The sequence below is a fragment of the Artibeus jamaicensis genome, unplaced genomic scaffold (assembly GCF_021234435.1).
Source record: "Artibeus jamaicensis isolate MK-2021 breed Jamaican fruit bat unplaced genomic scaffold, CSHL_Jam_final scaffold_1964, whole genome shotgun sequence".
In the NCBI taxonomy this organism is placed as follows: domain Eukaryota; kingdom Metazoa; phylum Chordata; class Mammalia; order Chiroptera; family Phyllostomidae; genus Artibeus; species Artibeus jamaicensis.
The window spans coordinates 240,975-263,553 of record NW_026522030.1 but is presented as its reverse complement, the minus strand read 5'-3'; the positions used below and the strand labels follow the sequence as shown (position 1 = coordinate 263,553).

The 22,579-nt window shown below is 54.0% G+C and overlaps 1 protein-coding gene across 1 annotated transcript; it reads left to right on the top strand.

Moving 5' to 3' along the window:
- Positions 1-1,871: 1,871 nt before the first annotated feature.
- PTGS1 (prostaglandin-endoperoxide synthase 1) lies at positions 1,872-21,441 on the top strand. The gene is made up of 11 exons (XM_053656413.1): positions 1,872-1,954; positions 2,044-2,133; positions 8,314-8,430; positions 8,825-8,965; positions 9,171-9,314; positions 11,185-11,366; positions 11,481-11,564; positions 13,156-13,402; positions 15,440-15,726; positions 18,998-19,145; positions 20,312-21,441. Exons 1-11 carry the CDS (start codon positions 1,948-1,950, stop codon positions 20,665-20,667), a joined length of 1,803 nt encoding a protein of 600 aa, XP_053512388.1. The 5' UTR covers positions 1,872-1,947; the 3' UTR covers positions 20,668-21,441.
- Positions 21,442-22,579: the final 1,138 nt, after the last annotated feature.

The following is a 22,579-nucleotide window of genomic DNA, read 5'->3' as shown; positions in this document are numbered from 1 at the left end:
TGCCCCCCTCAACACCTCTCTTTCCCTGAAGGCCCCTGGCCAATCACGGCTCACACAGTCCAGGCACTTCTCTGCCACCCTTGCGCTTGCCTCCCCTCCCCTACTCCACTGTCCTGGCTTTGCCCTATTCCTGGGGGATGGCACCGGTGTCCTGCCTGCCACCTCTCTCTGGCCTCTCCTTCTCTGCCTTCATCTCCAGATTTCCTGCGCTGGTCACCGAGCCTGGCCACAGTGAGGGCTTGATCCCTCCAGGCAAAACCTGTTCTCAGAGACCACCTGGTATGACCTGTCGTTCAGATGGGGACCAGAGGCCTGGAGAGCTGCAGAGACTTGTCCAGGGTCAAATCTTGGAGGAACTGAGACTTGAACTGGGTTCTCCTGACTCCCAGCCCGAGGCTCTTTCTCCCAGTGCCAGGGCCACACAGGTGTTTGCGGGTGACTCGGGGTTAAGGAACAGGCAGAAGGTGTAGGCATGGTAATTCGCTGGGCCCGGGCCCGAAGGGAGGGAGGCCCCCGGAGCGAATCATGGAACCTCATTCAAGTATCTTCTCTCCTTTCTTCACCACCAGAAAGTCCCCTTCTCTTTGGGTGGCTGGGCCCCTGAATCTCCACCCCGACCACTCTGATCAATAAGCCATGCCTTACTCTGTGTGGGTTGTTGTCAGGCACTCTGCACCTGGTGCTGGAGGGAAAGTCGCAGCCTGTCCCAGAACCCCAGGGCCCTCCACCTGCCCCGCCCCCTCCCCAGTCTGCCCTGGCTTGCTCCGATTCCCCGGGGCAGCCGGCTTTTCCCCAGCACAGCATGGGAACAGCTCGGGTGGAGACGCAGACGAGGCTTCCCAACAGGTCTCACTTCTCCACCTGGTTTGCTTCTCACCCCACACCTAAGGGGGCCAGGGAGTGGGCACTGGACCTCTGCACCCTCCCGCCAGGCCTTTCCCACTGTGGGGCCCCACAGCACGGCTGGGTGTGCTGGGGAAATCAAGGAAAAAAAAATGACAGGAGACTCTGAGTGCCTCAGGAGGATAGCGTCTGACTGCTACCATTGCTTTCCTCAACTATTTTTAAAAAAGAGAGAGAAGCTGGACACTGGGATTCTGTAAAGTCAGCAGGTGAATAGAGCAGCGACCCTGGGCAGCCTTAGAATCGGAGAGTTTTGAAAAATATGTGTTCTGATAACTGAGCACCTACTGTGAGCCTGGTACTGCATCAGGAGCTTTGTGTGCACTGTCTCATCGAATCTTACCAGAACTCTCTGGGGTGGTTCTTCTTATCCCCATTTTACAGAGGAGCAAGCTGGGGACGAGAGGCAGGGTACGCACCTGGCGCGGGTAACAGCCAGGACCCCGCAGGGTCTGGATTTGAGCGCGGGTCTCCTGGGCTTGGGGCCGCGGAGGCCTCAGAGGGCAGAGCCCCGCCTGGGGGTGGGGAGGGGGCGTCAGTCATTCTCTTGGGGTCTTTCATCCAGGAAACCGTGTGCAGGACGGCGGCCGCACTGCCCCTTTCCCGGCCCCCTTTCTTCTCTGGGCCGCGGGCTGTGCAGTTCAGACCAGCGGCTTCTAGCCTCAGCTACTCGGTTCTGCCCGAAGCCCTGGGTGTCCTCTGCATGGTACCTCATCTCTGGGCCCAAGTTTCCTGTCTACCAAATGGACACAGTTCTGGCACCTCCGAGCTTTGAAAGCTCCAGCGCCTCAAGGATCTCGGGTGAAAAACCGCCTTAGTGGCAATCGTAGAATGATGAATAAAATGTCCTGGCTGGGACCCGGGGTAGGGGAAGTGAGTGGGTGGTGGCCGAGGTGACCGCTAGCTGGAGAGGTGGGGCCAGGGGATGGGTGTGGAGGGGGTGGGCCAAGCAGGCGGGGCCAGCCGGGGCTGCTCCGCGGAGCTGGAGACGCACGCGAGGTCCTACCAGTTTGCACCGCGCACCCATCGGCCGCCCGCAGCACCATGAGCCGTGAGTCCCCCGCCTGGTGCCCCAGGAACCCTCCCCACGGAGCCCCGAATGGCAGGCTCAGTCGGCCCTTCCTCTCTCTCCCCTCGCAGGACAGAGTCCTTGGCTCCGGTTCCCGCTGCTCCTGTTGCTGTTGTCGCCGCCCCCGGTCCTGCTCGTGGATCCCGGGGAGCCCGTGCCAGGTAGGCAGCCCCCTTCCCTGCCCTCGGAGAGACCTCCGTCCTGCGCCGGGGTCCTGGCCCTTCTTCCTCCTCTCTCCTCCCGCTGGCCCAGCTTCACCTTTCTGTTCGCGGTGCCGGGGAGCAGGCGGGGGCCCTCTTAAGTCCCCGGGGGAGTGTGGCCCGTGCTGGGGGTCCGGGACGGGGAGGCTACGCGGTTCTTTGGGGAAAAGGGCAGACCGGAATCTCCTGCCAGCTTTGGGAGAGGAGACAGCTCCGCTCCAGCCCCCTCACCCGTCCTGGGCCCCCAGCTCCCCAACAACGCCGCTGTTTCCTGTGGGGCCCTGTTTCGGAGGAAGCATCCGAAACTATCGAGGGGAAAGCGGGCTGGCTAGTTCCCTTTCTCCAACCTCTAACTTTCTGGGGACCTATCCGGATCCCCAGACCCGGTGAAGTTCTCCCCCGGCGAGGACCCCGGCACACCATGCAGACCTGGTTTCTTCCCTGGAGGTTTAAATCCTCTCCCACGAGGTCCCCACTGGGCAGATGAGGAAACTGAGGCTTAGCTGGCGCAGTAACTCCCTCAAGCTTATGCAGTACAAGATGGGCTCAGGGCTGGAACCCTTGGATCTCTCTGACTTTAGGCACTTTGCAAGTTCTTCCCCTACCGGCCCCCCTCAATGAACTGGATTCATCAACCCAAAGATCATGGGAGGTCAGATCCTGTAAAATTCCAGCACCGCTGGCCACCACCATGAGCGTACAATATACCAGGCGCAGGAATCCAGCTCCTCCCTCAGCCAGCCTCCCTCTTCCGGTTGACTGCTTCTGTGTGTGCACGTGTGTGTACATGTGCAAGGCCTGGACATACTGCCCCCACTGACAGATCCCTCCTTCTCTGGGTCTCCATTTCCCATCTGTAAGCGAGGGTGGGGGCAGGGAGCGGAGTCGAGCTTTCTGCTGGGAGGCTCCTGGGACTCAGTCAGTGCTCAGAAGAGCAAGGGACAATGTCTGTGTGGAATGAGAACCAGACCAGGTTACCTGGAGGGGAGGGTTTGAGTGTGTGGCATTTGGGGAAGCCGGGGGCGGGGCATGGAGGGGGCTCCAGGCATGGGTTTAGGTATGAGCAAAGGCCTAGTTTGTGGGAGGAAGGGGAGGAAAGTTCATGGGGCCAGCTCTTGACAGTTCACAAGGCCCAGCGGTGGGGGTTCACTTTGGTGCTTGCAGTAGCCCTGGAGGTGAGGTAGTCCCACTCTGCAGAGGGGGCTCTGAGGCCCATCCAGGTGAGCCCAGTTGTCTGAGGCCCAGAGAGCAGAGCTGGGGCTGCCCGGCTCCCAGGGAGTAGCCTTCTCAACTCCTGGATCAGCCCAGCATTTCCTCCGAGGCCCCATCCAGGGTCAGCGGGGCTGGCCAGCCAGTCTTCCTGCCTTTGCTCACTAGGCCCAGTGAGCCATGCCATTTTTTTGCCTTTTCTACTTATCTTGATATCATTGTATGTTTTAACAGAATGGGTTTTTCCCCTCATGCATAAATATTCCTGAAGGTTTGCTCTCTGCTGGTCTTTGGCTGGAACTGAGACCCAGAGCTCGGAGGAGCTCACAGTCCGATAAGGGAGACAGATGCCAGCAGGCTGCCACTGGAGGGGAGCAGGGCCGTGACCGCAGGGCCCAGGGGAGGGAGCAGTTACTTCTCAAGTGAGAGGAACTGAGGGAGGCTTCTTGGTGATGGGGACTGGGGGGAGGCGGCGAGTTGAGGGGAAATACCGTGAGGCTTTACTGTAAAACTCTGTGAGGGCCTTTCTGCTAGCAGCACGGGAGCCGAAGCCTGCAGATCTGAACCGTGGGAAGCAGACAGGAGCATGCGGAGCAGTGGAAGGTGCTGGCTGCCTGGGCCTTTGAATGCAGGGCCTTGGGCCTGAGGGTCCCCAGGGGAGTGGGTTGGATGGATGGCTCGGGGGTGAGACTGGAGGTGGACACCATCACGGAGGCTGCTGCAAGGGTGAAGGAAAGAATGGAGGACAGGTTGAGTGCAGGGGCAGAAGGTTTGGGCTGTGCTTCCAAGTCTGAAAGAACTGATGTCCTAGGTGGCTGGGCATCAGGGGTGCAAAGTCTGTATTTGCCCCCAGAGGGGCAGCAGAGGCTGATCCCCCATGAGATGAGGCCTGCAGACACACCTAAGGGCAGGTGTCAGGGGAGAATGTTGCTTCTGTCTCGTGTGTGGTGGCAGAGGTAGAGTCCAGGTTGGAGGGCAAGGTTGTTCCAGGGGATCCTTAATGCTCAAGTTCATTCCCTCCAGCTCCTGGACTTGGTGCAGTGCTTTCTGCTTGGCTAGGGATAGGGCACAACCTCGATGTCAGGTGGAGGTCCCTGAGGCCAGCTGACCCTGCTGGCCACATGGGGTGGGAACCCAGCCTATGCCAAGGCCTCCCTGCTACTTACTGCTGGCCACCGCCTATCTGCAGCTCCAGCTGGGTCTGCGGCTACAGACCGAGATGGAGCTTCCTCTCCAGCTGGGCTCCACCAGCTGTGGCCCAGCTGTGGGGGCCTGGTGTGGAAGTGCCTGGCCTCTGGCTGCTGACCTGGCTGGGTGTAGGGGTTGGAGCCCAGGTCTGGCTCACAGGTCTTTTTTTTTTTTTCCTCTGTGGCTGCCAAGCCCCTGGAGTTTCTCTAAATATTCTCAGGGAATTTCATTCCAGCCTCTTGCTGCCTGGTGCCTCTGTGTCCTGGAGGATTTGATGTTCTTTGACGGTATCCAGAGCCCTGACTCCTGGGCTGGGGGACATTTCCTTGTCTGAATCCGCAGAAGGTTCCAGAACCAGGCTCTCCTGGACAGGCCTTGTCTGTGGGAATGTGTGCCGCAGGGGCCTGCTAATCAAGCTCACCTCTGGGCTGCCCTCAGGGAGGGCAAGTTGTAAGGCGGCCTGCTGATGGGGTGGGAGTCACATCAGTGTGAGAAATGGAGCGGGATAGATCATCTCTGCCCAGACCGGAGAGGAAGGGGGAGTGCAGAGGGAAGTCTCCCCAGAGCCCGACTGCTCCATTCTCTTCCAGGGAAGCACAAAAAAATGAGGCCCAGAGGACGGAAGGGGCTTGCCCAAGGACACAGCGCCAGCAGAGAACACCTACTCTCTGGCATATCTTTTCCCAGCACCTACTTGGTGCCTGGCCCTGTGTGGGGTGTGGGAATGCAAGACGCACTGGTCTCGGTGCCTGCGTCTCCCCAGTTCTCTTTCTTGATGGTCTATTATACAAGGTGTCCTCCACTGAGCCCAGAACTGGGCTGGCCTGAAAGCATGCAGGATTTAAGTTAGACTGAAGAGAGGCCTTCCTTAGCTCTGGTTATGGCAGGGGATGGTGATCCCTCAGGGCTTCCGGTTTCATTCATTTAGGATTTTTCCAGGTCTACCTCCAAGGAAGGGTGACAAACCTACCCACTTGGGATCATTCACAACTTATGGATAAAAGTGACTCTTCTTCCCCATCCCTCCCCCAAATCCAGGCCTCTAGGTGGAAGAAGGGAGAGGAAGAGAAAGGAGCTCATGCCTTGGCACTGTGACTTTGAGGCAGCGGGCCTGGGGTTGTGCATTCCTCGTGTGGCCATAGGGAGTTCTCCGCGCCCCCTTAAAGGGAGTGCTAAGTCGGTAAACTTGAGCCGGGAATGGGCAAGACAGCCCAGCCTGGTCAGGCTCACCCCTGGGAAAGTGGCTCCCAGTTTCCTCTCTGCCCACCCTGGCACCCTTGGTCCTCAAAGGCAGCCGATGTCCTTGCTGAGCAGAACTTCTCTTCCTGCCCTGGGGCAGTTGGTGTTTATGGAAAGATCTGGAGAGAAGGGATGGAAAGTTGGACGGCCGGCCTGTGAGGAGGCCTCTCCTGGCAGGACAGGCATTTTCTGCTTCTGCTGGGCAGGGCTCTAGGGCTGTGCAGGGAGTTTTCAAGCTGGATTCCAAGCCAGCGACCCTGGGCTGGGAAGATGAAAGCCCTCTTTGGCCAAGTTTGAGGTAGCCTGTTTCCCAGCTTCATTTCAGTAATTCTATGAACATCTGTTGACAAATGTTGAGCTCTGGCCAACCCATCTGGATCCTCTGGGTGGCTGGATCTTGCAGGACCTGGGATGAGCTCCAGCTGTGTGCCTGCTGGAGAAAGTCAGGGCGAGTGTGGCCCCTTCTCTTGGGGACTTGTTGTGGAGAAGAGCAGGTTGAGTTGGAGCATGGAGCCAGGGTGGGAGAGAGCAGGTGGAGTTAAGTGTGGATGATCAGGGGAGGCTGTCTGTGGAGGCAAGGCGTGGGCTCAGCCAGGGGGTCAGGTTGAAGGGAGTTTGTCAGGGAGGAGCAGCAGTCTGAGTAGAGGGAGATCAGCTTTTGACTTTGGGACTGAAGGGCAGGGCTGCCACAGAACCAGCTGGAACAACCCCTTGAGATCCTTTTGAGGTTGGGTGCTGGGCAGTGGGGCTCCAGGGAAGGTGGATTAGGCAGAGAGCAGTGCCTGGAGCAGGAGGGACCAATGAGGAGCGGTCTATATCCCTGGGCCTGCTTGGCATTTCTGGGCCCGCAGCCCTGGGAGGGGGAGGCTGGGTCCTGCCAGGTTCCTGCCCTGGGTCTTGCCTGTGAGTCTGCCTGTGTCAGCCTGATAAGGCCTTTGTCAAGCCTTCTTTCCTTTCCACTGGCCCCTCCTTCCTGCAGGGGTCACAAAGATGCCATTGTAGGCGTGGGAGGAGTTGCCAGGTTTTAAGCAAAATTATTTGCATGATTCTTATGATTTGTTTCTTGTGTGTGTGTGTGTGTGTGTGTGTGTTGAGGGGAGGTGGTGGGTGGTGGTGATGGAGGCCCTCTCCGAGCTAGGGGCCAGAAGGACCCTGCTGCCCAGGCCTCATGCTGTGAAGGGGGGAGGGGCCAGGCCATGCCCAAGGTCATGCCCTCTAATCACAGCACCCTGAGATGACTTCTCAGGCTTCTCTGGCTCTTTGCTATCCTCTTGACCTCCTATAATCAGTTGCACACAGAATACAAGTTCCCTGTAATGTTGGCTCTGGGCTCAGATAAGGAAGTGTGTTTGCAGAGGGGGACCTGGCGACTCCTGAGGGAGGCTGGGGAAGGAGCCAGGAGTCCTGGGTCTGCAGGAGGGCCCTGCTCCCTCTTGTGTCCTTGGCCAAAGCTCTACCTCTCTCAGAGCCTCGGTTTCCCTTGCCAAGCAGTGAATGAGCACTGTGTGAGCTCTAAGGAGTCTCTGACTTTGCTCTTGAAGAATCACTTGAGCAAGGGGACAGTGGTGGGCAAGACCTGGGTTAGACACAGGAGGGACTTCCTGGTGGGGATTTCTCTGGGAGGCAGGGGCTGATGCCAGAGCTTTCTGCCCACTGTCTCAGTAGGTTTTTCCAGCCACATGCCTCCTTTCCCTTGGTCCCTGACCTACCTTGAGATCCTAGAGCCTAGACCCACCTCCCTTCTCTGCCACTCCAACCCCTGCCAAGTGGGCCAAAGCTGGGCTTGTCCGGAATGAGAGCAGAGACAGCCAGCTCCCCTCAAGCCCACATTCTGCCCACAGGGTCCTGGGAAACACGTAGCCTTGGACTTGGTGGCTGAGTCTGTGAGGTGGGCTGGAAATGAAGGGATGGGCAGTTGGCCTGCTATGACCTGCTGGGTGACCCGCCTGGGTGTCCTCGCATCTGGCCTCAGTTCCCCCATCTGCAAGGGAACATTATGGTAGCTGCTTGTCCTTGTTTTACAAAAACAGACGGATGGGGGGCAGTGCCTTCCTCCTAGTGTCCAGGTTCCCAGAGGTTGGGGGCTGGTCTGGGAGAACCGCCCCCATATTTGCCCCTTTCTGAGTCCCACAAACCCTGCCCTGAGTGCTGGGCTTGGCCGGAAGTGAATGCCCTAGAAGCCTGTGGCTGTGGGGTCTTATCAGCTGTTTCCTAGCCTTTGATGCTACAGCCTGGGGCCTGCACTCTTCCTCCTACCCTGTTGGTGGCAGCAGGGGGGGGGGACTTCCTCTGGGGGCCCTGATGTGGGTCACATGCAGACCCAGAGCTGGGCCTAGAAGCAGCAGGGCTGAGGGCTTTCTGCTCAGAGCCATGGGAACAGAGAGGGCCCTTAGGGGAACAGCGAAGTCCCATGAGTTAGGACAGAGTTGCCACTTGAGTCTGTGCCTCTGGCCCCCACAGGAGACCATCATGGGGTGGTCTCTGATCTCTGTTTTTCATCCACAGTGAACCCCTGTTGTTACTTCCCATGTCAGCACCAGGGCGTCTGCGTCCGCTTTGACCTTGACCGCTACCAGTGTGACTGCACCCGCACGGGCTATTCCGGCCCCAACTGCACCATCCGTGAGCTGGGCCTCCAGCCCCGACTCCTTCTATCTTGGGCCCTTCCTGCTTCCTGGGGCTTGTCCTCTGAGACCCCTACTTCCTGCCCTCATTGCCGGCCATAGCCCTGTTCTCTTTCTTTGCCCGGCTTTGATCTCTGACACCCCTGGGACCTCTGTGGTGAGTCTTCACTGCCCAGTCCCAACCTCCTTCCCTGGCCCTGGCCCCTGTCCTCATACCTGGTTCTGGCTCTGTCACGTGTCATCGCTCCCAGGACTCCATCCTTACCCCCGCCCCACGTGTTCTACCCTGTTCCATCCTGGCCCTGGTTCCCAGTTCCCATCCCCCACTCTGGCTACGCCCAGTCCTGCCAGGAGGGCTGGACTGGACTGAGTGGTTCCCACCGCCCCTGCAGCTGATCTGTGGACCTGGCTCCGGAACTCACTGCGGCCCCGCCCCTCTTTCATCCACTTCCTGCTGACACACGGGCGCTGGTTCTGGGAGTTTGTCAATGCCACTTTCATCCGCGACGCCCTCATGCGCCTGGTACTCACAGGTGGGTGGGAGACAAGCCCCTCGCCCCCCAATCTGAGGGAGCAAGAAATCCTGCTGGTTCTTGGAATTCTTGGCATCTGATAAGGGCGGCGGGTGGGGAGACTCTATGATGCCAGATGAAACAAGTCCAACCCAAGAGAAGGCAGTGAAGGGGGGCATGATGGGGGATGGGAACTCCCTGGTCACCATTATCTTTGCCTTTACAGTGCGTTCCAACCTCATCCCCAGCCCCCCCACCTACAACTCAGCGCACGACTACATCAGCTGGGAGTCCTTCTCCAACGTGAGCTATTACACTCGAATTCTGCCCTCCGTGCCCCAAGACTGCCCTACTCCCATGGGGACCAAAGGTAATGGAGGCAGGGTGAGGGGCCTGGGGATTACGGGAGATGCTCAGCTCTCCTCTTTGAGAAAAAACAGGAAGAAGAGGGATTGTTGGCCCATTTCACAGCTAGGTGGACCAAGGCAAGACGTGACATAGAACCAGAAACGAGGACAGGGCTGGAGGATGAGAACAGGAGAGGGTGGTGGAGGGTCTCGCCTGAGGTCGCTTAGGAAGTGACTGCAGTGGCAGTCAGACAAGTGTTCCCACATTTCCAGGAGCCTCTTTGCCTGTACCTTGTCCACCAGATGTGTGGAGCAAGGGGGGGGGGTAGTTCCTGCTGGGATGGAAGTGACTTAAAAGTTTAATTGTAGGTGGGAAGTAATAGTGTGCTTTTTTATCTGGTTCTTCACTAATGTAAATAAATAGCCTCACACGCTTCATCGGTGCAGTTTACATATAAAGTCCGATATTTTTTTAGTTGCCTAAACCCCACTCGGTGTCACTGGGAGGGATCTTTCTCCTAACTAAGGCCTTCTTCCCACTCCATTCCTGACTGTCCAAAACCTGAGAGTTTACCCAGTTCAGAGCCATCACTTCCACTTCAAGAACAGAGAGGACAAGAGAGGCATCCGTCCACCACTGCCATCACTCAGTTCCCACCACATGATGTCGCTGTTGAGCCCTGGTCCTGCGCAGCCCCAGAGTTGTGTGCTTTCCCAGGTTGAAAACGTGCAAACATACTGATATTCTTACATGGGCCTCAGGGGCACTATGCTGATGGTTTGCATTTATGTTTAACTACTATCCCCCGAGCATGACCATTCTGCCAGAATAGCTGGGGCTCTGCCTCCTCTTTGCTGGCACGTGTCCATGTTCCCTCTTGGGAGTGCTTGATATCCTCTCCTGCTAGAGGAAGGGGTTATGAAAGGATGCCTTTACCAGAACACAGGAATTCAATCATTCCTTTCTGTGAGGGCATGGGGCACCGACCCATCTGATTTTGAGGTAATTAAGGAATTTATTTATATTTTTCCTCATAATGACAGACATGTGCTTCAAGGTGACTTGTCTTTACTCCACATAGAGAAAGACTGGCATCTAAAATATGTTGGCAAACTCCAGCCTGCGGGCCAAATCCAGCCCAACCCCTGTTCGGTAAATAAAGCTTAAGCGGAGCATGGTCACACTCACTAAGTGCGTCTGTGGCTCTCGTTTCTGCTATGACAGCGAAGCCGAGTGGGTGTGACAGAGGCTGTACGCTGGCACAGCCTGACATAGTGACTCTCTGGACTTTTAGGGGACAAGTTTGCTGACCCTTGGTTTAAAAGACCCCACCTCACCAGTCCTCTGTCATGCCTACATTATCTCATGCACGCCTCCAAACAGGCTTCATTTGCCCTAGTTTAGGGATGAGGACGTCGAGGCTCAGACAGAAGAAATGACTTCCCTGTGCTCACGTGGATTGGGAGTGTCACAGCCCGTTCCAAACACAGGGCTGGGCAGTCCGAGTTCTTCTGCTCCTTCGTTTTTTCCCTTCTCATGATCTTTTTCACAATTGCGAACATACACAAAGTTAAGAAGGAAGTAAAATGATCTCCTAGGCATCCATCTTCCAGTTTGAAGACTTGTCTGAAATTTGCCAATTTTATTTCATCTCTCTTCCCTCACCTTACTTTTTCTGGGGTGTTGAAAAGCAAATTCCAGACATCATGCCACTTCTCCCAGAGAGGTCTTTCGATAGAGAAAGTGCAAGGGGCTATCTGGTGGGAGGGAGGTGGTCCTCGGGAGCTGCCCTGGGCTTCCTGCTCGGACCAGTCTGGTGTGAGGAGCCCAGTGGTCCTGGGGGGAGATGCAGAGAGGACACCGCTACCGTTCCCACCCACGGCCCCAACCAGGGAAGAAGCAGCTACCAGACGCCCAGCTCCTGAGCCGTCGCTTCCTGCTCAGGAGGAAGTTCATACCTGACCCCCAAGGCACCAACCTCATGTTCGCCTTCTTTGCACAACACTTCACCCACCAGTTCTTCAAAACTTCAGGCAAGATGGGTCCTGGCTTCACCAAGGCTTTGGGTCACGGGGTGAGTACCTAGGAGGGGCTCAGGGCTTCTCTCGACCTAACCTGGCGGGTGCACATTGTCGGCAGTCGGGTAGGACCTCCTGATAATCTGAGTGGACCCTCTCTCTGTCCTCAGGTAGACCTCGGCCACATTTATGGAGACAGTTTGGACCGTCAGTATCAGCTGCGGCTCTTTAAGGATGGGAAACTCAAGTACCAGGTAGCAGTGGACACGGGGACAGGGCTTTAGGAAGGACCTTCCGCCGAGGTCTTCCCTGGCAGAGGCTGTTGGGGGCCCTGGTGGGTGTCCTGAGAGGGTCAGCTGCAGGAGCTGGTGGGAGAGGAGAGACAGTCAACCCTGGGAGAAGATGCCAAGCGAGAGATGCAGACAAGGAACCAAAAATGTCCTCTCACGCCATCCTGGGGGGGTAGATTGTAGGGCTCAGTAGGAGATGGGCATTTCCACTTTGCCTTTGTTCATTTAATTTTGCCCCCATGTGAACTGGGCACCTGATGTGCCCCGGAACCAGTTATGGAGCAGTGACCGTGATCTTTGTGGGCCCCGCCCCCAGGGAACTCACAGCTGGTCAGTGGCCACGGACGCAAACACTGAGATGCCAGCTCCACGAGGTGTTTTTGTCCCATAGAAATGTGATGTGAACCACAGAGGTAATTAGAACTTTTCTAGTGGCCACATTAAAAGAAGTAAAAAGAAATGGGTAAAATCGATTTTAATAATACATTTCATTCAACCCCATTTCAATACCAAAATTATTAAGAAAATATCTCACATTCCTTTTTTAATGCTAAACCTTAGAAATTGGGTCTATATTTTACACTTGTAGCACATCTCAATTCGACTGCCAAATTTTCACTGGGGATGTCTCATCTGTATTTATAGTTCATAAAATTTACAGTTGAAAAAGTAGATTCACACACCCTTAGCTGTTCTAAGTGCACAAAAAGATTTTCCAAAATTTAAATCTAAATTAAGTAAAATAAAAAATTCAGTTCTTCACGCACTCCAGCCACATTCTAAGGCTCGGCAGCTACAGGTAGAGTGGCTACAGCATTGGACCGTGAAAATCTAAACAAACGGAAACCAAACTAAAAAGTAGTTCACAGCTGAATCTTTAAGCCTAAGAATGGTCCTTGGCACATGGTACACACCCTCGGTATATATTTACTGAATGAATGAAGAAACTGCTGTGTAATCGATCACACTTTTGATAGCTGCCACCAAGGGAGAAGCCACAAGAGGGCTCTCAGGATGGGGAAGTCTTCCCTAGGGGGTTACAACTAAGCCAAGAGTTGAAGTTTGAGGAGGACTCGAGGATCAGAAGGGAAAGGGCTGAGGCCTGGAGAGGAACTGGGAGGGAGTGAAGTAAGGAAGGTGCTCCCAGACACCTGAATGGTGGTGGGTGAGGGTGGAGACGGCTGAGGGACCGCGCTAAATATTTCTGATCCTTGCCAAGAGCAGAGAGAGGGCTTGGAAGGGGTTTAAGCCAGGGTGTGGTGGGAGATGTGGATTTTTTTTAAAGGGCTGGTCTGGCCCCTGTGCTGAGAAAGGGCTGCCCAGGGGCAGGAGGAAGAGGAAGGTGGGTTGGCAGCTGATGGTGGTGGTGAGGACAGGGGAAAGGGACCCATTTTAGGAGAGATTTAGGAGGCAGAATCAACAGGTCTCAGTTAGGGAGGACGGGCAGGTGCCCTATGGGATACAGGCAGCTTTAAGTAGGAGCGAGAGGGTGTCCGTGTGGTAGGTGCAGGAGCCCCGCCCCATCCCCAGGTTGCCAGGTGGCCCTATCCTGCAGATGCTGGACGGAGAGATGTACCCGCCGTCAGTAGAAGAGGCGCCTGTGCTGATGCGCTACCCGCAGGGCGTTCCGCCCCAGAGCCAGATGGCCGTGGGCCAGGAGGTGTTTGGCCTGCTTCCCGGGCTCATGCTCTATGCCACGCTTTGGCTGAGGGAGCATAACCGTGTGTGTGACCTGCTGAAGGCCGAGCACCCGACCTGGGGAGATGAGCAGCTCTTCCAGACGGCCCGCCTCATCCTTATTGGTGAGGACTCCAAACCTCCCCTGTCCTGGAAGGTCGTCCCCTCTGTCCTGAGCAGCAGGGGATGGAGGGGTTGGGGACAGAGAGCTGGGATTAGAATCCTAGGTCTTCTGCTTACTAGCTATGGGACCCACAGCAAGCCCCTTCCTCTCTGTGAGCCTCAGTTTCCAAACCTGGACATTGGGGATAATGGTGGACTTGTTGCTGTCAGGAAGGGGCAAGCACTCCACACACTGTAGGCCCTTGGAAAATGACGTGGATGGGTGCAATGGTCGATTATTAGCTATGTGACTTGCGGTTTGTCAGCCACCCCAAGCCTCAGTTTCCCCCTTGTACCACACCCAGATGCACACAGTGACACCCCCTGCACGTGGGGGTCAAATCCCAGCTTCTCCAGCCTTCAGAAATCCCCATGTTTCCTGCCTGGCATGTGTGTGCCTTCCTGGAGTTTGGTAGCTTCTAGGTGACTCAGGGACAAAATATTTTTGTGTCCCCTACGGGGGCGAGTCTGCAGCCGAAAATGTCAGACGGTTTCCTGCAGAGGAACTCGGCTTCTTACGCCCCTACAGGCCGTGTTCACTCTGAGTCACCCACAACCCCCTCCCCCACCTCTCGCTTCCCTGGGCACGGCTGTCCCAAATATAGTGCCTGATTCGATGGAGCCTGCAAGAGCCAGACGCTGGGAATAGGTACAGTTTAGAGAAGAAGAAGGGGCTGGTTCTGAAGTCCCAACATTGCAGAGAGCTTGACCAGAGAGGGCACGTCTGTGGCTGGAGGCTGCCCAGCATACTGACTGGTGGTAAAGCTGTGGCCAAGCCATGACCAAAGGGGATGAAGCTGTGTATTCAGCGCTTCATTTAACCCTCCCTGAAAACCTTATGAGCCAGATATGTTTACTCTTGTGAAAAATAAGATTCAGAGAGGCCTAGTGAATTCTCCAAGACCACGCAGTAGAGGAAGATTTGGACCAGGTTTGGCTGCCGCCAAGGTCTGTGCTGTTTCTACCACATTACAAGGGGAGCTCGTTCCTGAGTGGGGTGGGGTTGCAAGCCTTAGTCTGACCTTTTGTGGATGTGGGAGTGTGGGGAGGCCATTCTCCTGCTTCTTGCCCACATGAGCTGACTCCCTAATGTGCCAAGCCCTGAGCCAAGCAGGTTAGATGCCTTTGTTCTACTCCTCCCCAGGACCCTGTGACTATTACTGTACTGATGTTATTATACTACACATTTCACAGGTAGGGCAGGAGAAATTCAGAGATTAGGTAACTGGGCCCCAGCGCAGGTGGCTAGAAATGGTGAGGCCAGCATTTGGACCCAGCTCTGCCTACTGTAAATCCAGTGGGTCCAGACCAATTTGCCAAATGCCCGCTTGTCCAATGGCTGATTGGCCAAAATAGCCATTTCTTGTAACATCTAGGTGGCTGGTTTTCATTCTGTTATGGAATATTCAGTTTGTTTCTTCACTGGCTCTTTGCTCTGTAGCTGGTTACTGAGGGAGCAGAGGAAGCTCTGTGCACAGGAATTCTGATATGTAAGACCGTGTAGGGAATGTATTTGGGACTAGAGTCACCTTCTGCCCTCAGTGTCCCTCTCTTGCTGCCACAGCTTCGTTCAGAGGGGTCTCCTCCAAATCCCCCTCCCCTCCTCCGCTCCCCTTACAAGCACCCTGAGCTCCCTCACTAAGTTAACTTCTGCTTTCCCATCTTCTATGGCCTCTCTGACTTCCTTTATTGGGCTGTGGGAGGGTGGTCACCCCAGGGTCCCAGAACCAGCTCTCGGATACTCTTGTGCATGTCTGGGTTAGCTGGGCCCATGGCCTCCCTTTGGAATGCAGGAGCTGCTGGCTGTTCTTATCTTGGGACATCAGTCCAACCAGAGACAGAAAGTCCCATTTCCATACCCGGTACCAAAAAGGCAAGTGAATGTAGCCAAATGAAACTAAACAATAACAGCAATACAGGAGCAAAACACAAGCACTCTTCATGAGCTGGCTCCCCAAGCCAGTGGCTGACTCACTGTGCTCCGCTGACCTTTCTCCCAGGGGAGACCATCAAGATTGTGATCGAGGAGTATGTGCAGCAGCTGAGTGGCTACTTCCTGCAGCTCAAGTTCGACCCGGAGCTGCTGTTTGGAGCCCAGTTCCAGTACCGCAACCGCATCGCCATGGAGTTCAACCAGCTCTACCACTGGCACCCGCTCATGCCCGACTCCTTCAAGGTGGGCTCCCAGGTCTACAGCTACCAGCAGTTCCTGTTCAACACCTCCATGCTCACGGACTACGGGGTTGAGGCCCTGGTGGATGCCTTCTCTCGCCAGAGTGCTGGCCGGGTAAGCCCTGGAGGAGCCTCAGTGAGGCCAGCTGGGCTCTGGGACCCTGCAGACCTGGATCCAAATCCCAGTCTTGTTTTCTGAAAAATGGGGCCAGTATCACTCCTGCAGGGCAGCTATGAGTATGCCTGCATTCATTCGCCCAGCAGTACCAGGCGCTGTGCCAGCTGCTGGGGATACAGTGGTGACCAAGATCAGTGTGGTTCCTTGGTGCTTGACCTTTTGGTGTTTAATCTTGGAAAAGAACAACCGTCATGCAACAGCTAACATCGGCTGAACACTTGTTACCTGTTAGGCCCTGTGCCAAGTGCTTCTCTTATGTGAATTATTAAAAAAACAAAAAACATGTTAGGAACCACAATCCGCAAAACCCACTGAGCTCACCGTGCTCTGGGGATTTGGAGTGGGGCTTCTGAGCCAGAGGTGGGGACTGTGGATAAGTGATGTTTGAGCAGAGACCTGAGGGCTGGATGGGCACCTCCCAGGGAAATAGGTAGTATTGATGGCAGGGGTAATTGCTTTCTGGATGGAGGGGACAGCATAGCAAAGCCCCAGAGGTCAAGGGCATGGCGATCTGAGGACCAGGAGGACACTCGGGGTATGGCAGTACATGTGACGGTGCCTGCACGTGCTAGGTCTTCTGTTAAAACAGAGGCCACTGTTACGGGCTGAATGTTTTCCCCAAGTCCTATGTTGAGAGTCTGAACTGCTAGCACCTCAGAGTGTGGCTATATTTGGAGACAGGGTCTTTAAAGAGAGCATTAAGGTTAAATGGGACCATTGGGTAGGCCCTGGTCTGACAGGCGTCCTTAAGAGAAGAGGGGATTCAGAGGTGTGCACAGGGGAAAGGCATAGGCAGAAGACAGCCATCTCCCAGCCTCAGAATGAAACCAACCCCGCGGACGCCTTGACCTTGGACTTTGAGCCTCCAGAACTGTGAAGAGATAAAAATGTCTGTTGTTGAAGCTGCCCAGTTGGTAGCACTCTGGTATGGCTGCCCTGGCAAACTAATATAGCCTTTTCCCCTGGAATTCCTAACCAGCTCCCTCCTAAATCTCCTTGTCCCCATGTCTGAATGCCCCCACATCCTTTGCTGCAGCTCTCTCCCTCCTCTGTTGCTCTCTAACCCTTGTCCCTATCACCAAGTTGTGGCACCATGTGGATTCATGTTTCCTCCTGGTAATTTGACTGAAATTAGCATATGCTGCCACCAGTGGGCAGCTGCTGGCTGCTTTATGGTTTCTTTTCTCTGTGAGGACACACAGAGACATGTGTGAGGCTGCGTGGTTTCCAAAGAAATTTTAAGGAATGACCATAATGACGTGTGTTAAAAGCCCTGCTGTGTTCTGGCACAGGGCAGAGGGCAGAAGGATGCTCACTCTTGGGACATTGAAGAGTGTGGGAAGTGATGAAACCAGGCTCCCCTGATAATTGCTACATAAAGCTACATCTTGTGGTTACCACGGGATAACTGCTTTGCATGGTTTATCTCGCTTATTTCACAACCGTATCAGGTGGATGCTCTTTCTGCCCCCATTTTGCATAGGAAGCGACTTAGACTAGCTTCAGTCCTCTGCCCAAGGTCCCTGTATGAGTTTCCCTGGGCTGCAAAAGAACCACAGACTAGGTAGCTTTAAACAGCAGAATGTGTTTTTCAGTAGTTCTGGAGGCTAGACGTCTAAAATCAAGGTGCCGGCGGAGCCAGGCTCTCTCTGAAGGCTCCAGGGGAGACCCTGCTCCCTGCCTGTCTCTCAACTTCTGGTGGCTGCCGGCAAGCCTTGGTGTTTCTTGGTTTGTAAAAGAATTACTGCTCCAACTTGGTGTTCTCCCCGTGTCCCTGGTTTTTCTTTTTATTGGGACATCAGCCACCCTCCTAGAGTATGAATAACCTCTTACATACATCTAGTGCCCAATAAGGTCACATCCTTTGTGGTTCTGGGTGTTAGGACTTCAACATATCTTTTGGGGGCACCAAGGGAACCACACCAGCCCCACGGCTTGTAAATGGTCAGGCTGAGATCGGTACTGGCTGCCGTGAGGTTTGCTTCAAGATGTGTGGTTTCACCCAAATATGCTCCTCCTCTTTCCCATCCAGTTACACTTGTTTGACCCAAACAGAACTCTTTCTAAGCATTAACATTATTGATTCATCTCGAACAACAGAACTTTCTTTAGACCAATGCACCTTAATAGTTATGAATCAGATTTTTTTTTTCTGGAGCCTTCTTTACCTCACCAGGTTACCTGGGCTTTGAACCCTATGGCCTCTCCCTTCACAGGATACCACGTTACCCCACTAGTCTTGAAGGTAAACTCCAAGGTTAGTTACGCTTAATTTGTTTATATATCATAGTTTTCATGGCAAGGTTTCAGCTCTGCCCTTGCTGGTTTATGACCATTGTCTTCCTGGAGGCTTGGTAGAAGGAAAAAGAATTAGCCATAGTTACCTGCGTTCCTGTGAGTGGCTTTATCTGGTCTGAAAGGAGTGACTTGGACACTGTCTCCCTGCCTTCTAGCTGAGTCCTAGTGGTGGTTGGTTCCCAGGGGCTCACTTTTTCAGGCGAGGGGCTCGGTAAATCTGGTTGCATCTCAATACTATGACACGGAATGAAAAGCAACAGAAATAGGTTTCCTGGCAAAATTCCTTAAAAGATGAAACATCCCTGCGTATCCTAGGTAAGGACTGTCTTAGCCTGGGTAAGGACTGATTCAGAGAGTGACAGACACATGTCAGTTCTGTCAGGTATAATTTTAAAACTCTCTTAGGAAAGCCCTAATGTTTCGGCCTCTGGAGTTAATATTCATCTGTCCTGCTGTTGCTAACCCTGGTCGGCTCAGAGAGCCTTCGGTTCCTCCAAATTTCATTTCTAGAGCAGTGCTGCTTGTCTCCTCTGCCTGAGCTCTTGGCTGTGGCCATACTGGCCATCTTCTCTGCAGAGTTGTAGGTGCTGAACCCAATAGTTCCAGAACCTTCCTGAAGAAGATGTAGGGAGTTCCCACCTAAATTCAGAGGGTTGTTGAGTTACTACAGGGGTCTCCCCAGCCCTCTCCACATTTTAAAAATGAGGAAGCTGAGACTCACAGGGGGTCCCTAGAAGGCATGGCAGTGGCAGACCTGGCACCATGTCCCCAGCATCAGGTCCCCAGCATGGTGAGGGCAGGGTTGGGCCACACTCTCTGTCCTGGCTCAGGGAGGACTCCTGGCCTGAAGTTCTGTTCCAGGACGCTGTGGCCAGGCTCTCAGGCCACAACTGTGTTTATCTCTTGGCAGATCGGTGGGGGTAGGAACATAGACCAGCATGTCCTGCATGTGGCTGTGAACGCCATCCAGGAATCCCGAGAGCTGCGGCTGCAGTCCTTCAATGAGTACCGTAAGAGGTTTGGCATGACGCCCTACACCTCCTTCCAGGAGTTCACAGGTGAGCAGCTGTTTCCTGGACGTGGTCCCTGCCCTCAGCGGACTTGCATTAAAGTGGGGGAGACATTGAGGAAACATGTGGCCAGCACTGTGACTGGGATTATAGGGGCCGTGGGATGGCAAGTAACCCCATTGGGGGAAAGGAGGTGGCTTCTGAGTTTGAAGGATAAATAAAGATTTTCTGGGTAAAGAATAGAGGGAAGAGCATTCTAGGGAAGGAACAGAGAGTAAACAGCACAGAGTCACAAGCAATGGGTGTACTAAGGAGAACAATCGTGTGTGTGGCTGGAGCAAGGAGCTTCTGTGGGGGTGGGGCAGGGGTAGGGATGAGAGGTTGGGGCTACACTGTCTAGAATCTTGGATCACATACTAAGGATTTTGGGTTTTATTCTGTCTAGTGGGTCCTAAATACCCATTTATGGATTAGCTACCTAAGAATTGCTTAGAAAACTGATTAAAAATTCCAAATCCTAGATGTCTCTCTGAGATTCTGGTTCAGTAGGCCTGGGGGTGCCTGATACTCTGAGTGTGTGTGTATGTCATTGTTGTTGCTCATCTGTAGCTGCTGAGCAGCCAAATTGGGGAACCCTTGTCAAAGACAATGGGGAGCCACTAAAGGGTTTTGACGAGGGTATAACATGACCCATGACTATGCACTAGTGCCCCGTGGAGAGTGGATTTGGGAAAACAGGCAGGGAAGTTCAATATCCATCTCCTGTGACAGTCCAGAGAGGCAGAAATAACTCTATTGCTCGATCTGTCTCTGTGAGCGTGGGCAAGTTACATTACATCTCTGAACTCCAGCAGAATGCAGGCTCTTAGACCAGGATAAGGCCTTAAATCTGCCTGTGAAGGAACAAGATGGGCAGCTTGTTGTAATGATCAGATAATTAGGGCACAGAGAAGTAAAATGAGTTGCTCAAGGTCACACACTGTTTGGTGGCAGATGCAGGCCCTTGACACCATCTTCAGCAGCAAATTCCTTCTTGAATGCAGCCCTGGAGAAGGATCAGTCAGACAGGCCAGATTTTAGGGCATCTGCTCAGATTGTTCTTCTGAAGCCCCTTATTTTCCCCAGAAAAAGGTGGACCTAGAAGTCCCCTCCCACCCCAGATTAACCTTAATGGATGGCATTGTGATTCTGACTCTAGCTTCTCCCCCTTGTAGGAGAGACGGAGATGGCAGCTGAGTTGGAGCAGCTATATGGAGACATTGATGCCTTGGAGTTCTACCCAGGACTGCTTCTTGAGAAGTGCCATCCAAACTCCATCTTCGGGGAGAGTATGATAGAGATTGGGGCACCCTTTTCCCTCAAGGGCCTCTTAGGGAATCCCATCTGTTCCCCAGAGTACTGGAAGCCAAGCACGTTTGGTGGCGAGATGGGCTTCAACATTGTCAAGACGGCCACCCTGAAGAAGCTGGTTTGTCTCAACTCCAAGACTTGTCCCTATGTCTCCTTCCGTGTACCCGACCCCACCCAGGACGATTCAGCCAGTGTGGAGCGGCCATCCACAGAGCTCTGAGGGGCAGGGTGGCAGCGTTCTGGAGGGCAGAGCTTTGCACTTGTCCTTCCAGAATGCTGAGGCCTGGTTGATGGTCTTAAACATTGGGTTTCTAGTTTGGCACAGAGAGGATCAGGGTTGACATTTAGAACTCTGTGGTTTTCATCCATTATCTGGACTATTGTGGTCTTGTTTGTCATCCTAGAATACTGAATTCCTGGTTAAACATCGGAATGGTAGAAGTGGTTTTCACTGGTGTGCCAGAAAACTGGGTTCCTGGTTGACAACCGAATCAACCAAATGTCAGATTTCTGGCTGATTTGGAATATAGGCATTCGAGAATGTGCAGCTCCTGATGAAACCATGTAGAAAGTATTTCGCATTCTAAAATTCTGGGGAATTCCCACAAAGAATGTTGACCTTCTGCTGGCCAATTCAGAATGTTCTCTTTCTGGTTGCTGATCCAAAATAGTAGCTGGTATGCTATTCAGTTTGGTCTGAATGTCTAGAATGGTGATTTGATTCGTTTTCCTGTGCAGGGAGGTATCCGCAGAGCAGGAGAATCTAATGTCTAACAAGAACACACTGCCTGAATCTGCTCCTGCACTGAGGGAGCAAGGGGGTGGGTGTTCTTTTTTGGACCCCCAACTTAGACCCTGGTTCGATGATATAGAGAGAAGAGGTGGACTTTCTCCAGGTCACTGGTTGGAAGCCCCCAGAGCCCTGTCTCCATCCAGGTCTTGACTCATGGCAGCTGTTTTCTCACAACGTGAATAAAATCCTTTTTCCAAATTGCTTGCTGTGTATCTCTTTGGATCCCATGCCCCAGAAACAGAGGCAACCCTGAAGTGACCTTCCTCCCAGCCATAAGCCAGACGTGCTGAACGTTGCAGCACAGGACGTTCCACTGGGGCCCCGGGGCCTGTCACTGTCTAGATCTACCACCACCAATGCATCGTTTACCCCGTGGCTTAGGCATCACCCCCTCCAGGCTGCCCTCCTAAAACTCACGATTCCCCAGCCCCAGAAGATGTAGCACTTGGCTCCCCACCACCTGATGAAAACAGCTTCCTCCCTTACAGAGCAGACAGCAGAGACAAAAGGTATCTGGGGAGGAGAGCACTCACTGGGTGCCAGTTTCACCCATTCAATTCTCAAGAAGGAAGTGATCTAAAAACCCCATTTCAAAACTGAGGAAGCAGGGACTCAGGCTGGTCATGAGACAGGCTCCCACAGGTGCCTAAGCCTGGTTGGGACTCAGGTCTGGCTGAGCCTAGAGCTGTGCTACTGTCCCACACCCTCCACCCCGGCCCCTGTCCAGCTTCTCCTTGCTTCCTGCTTTGGACTCAGTTCCCGGCTTGATCTCATCTATCTGTCTCTCAGTTGAAGGCAGAAGGTGATGGGGTGCAGCCTCCAAATTGCTTGCATGCTATTCATTCAATCACACACATTCATTTTCTGAACTATTCACTACGTGCCAGTTATTGTCACGGGCTGGGGGCCATTAGAGTGATCAAGACAGACATGACTTCTGTTGGTATGGAGCTCACTTTCCAGTGGGGGTGGAGTAACAATGAATAAGAAAATAAGTGTGATCTCCCTTCTAACTCACTCGGCTCTGCCCCCCACTGCTTACCCCTGAGCACTCAGACCCTGTCCACAGCCCACAGTACCCTGTGGCCAGCAAAGAGAGAGGAGAGGTCAGACAGGTAAGGTAAGAGGTTGAGGAAGGTCCTTCATGCTCTGCACTCTGGGTTTTAGAGATACTCAGGGAGAACAATGTCCCAGGAACAATGGGCGAAACTGGGGTCCACTCTGAAGGTCCTTGGGGCTGGGCCTCCTGTCTTACTGTCCAGAAAGCACTTGTTTCTCTTGCATTGGCTGGCTGGCTGGAGCTGCCTCCATTCCCTCCTCACCCTGGTGAATGCAGAGG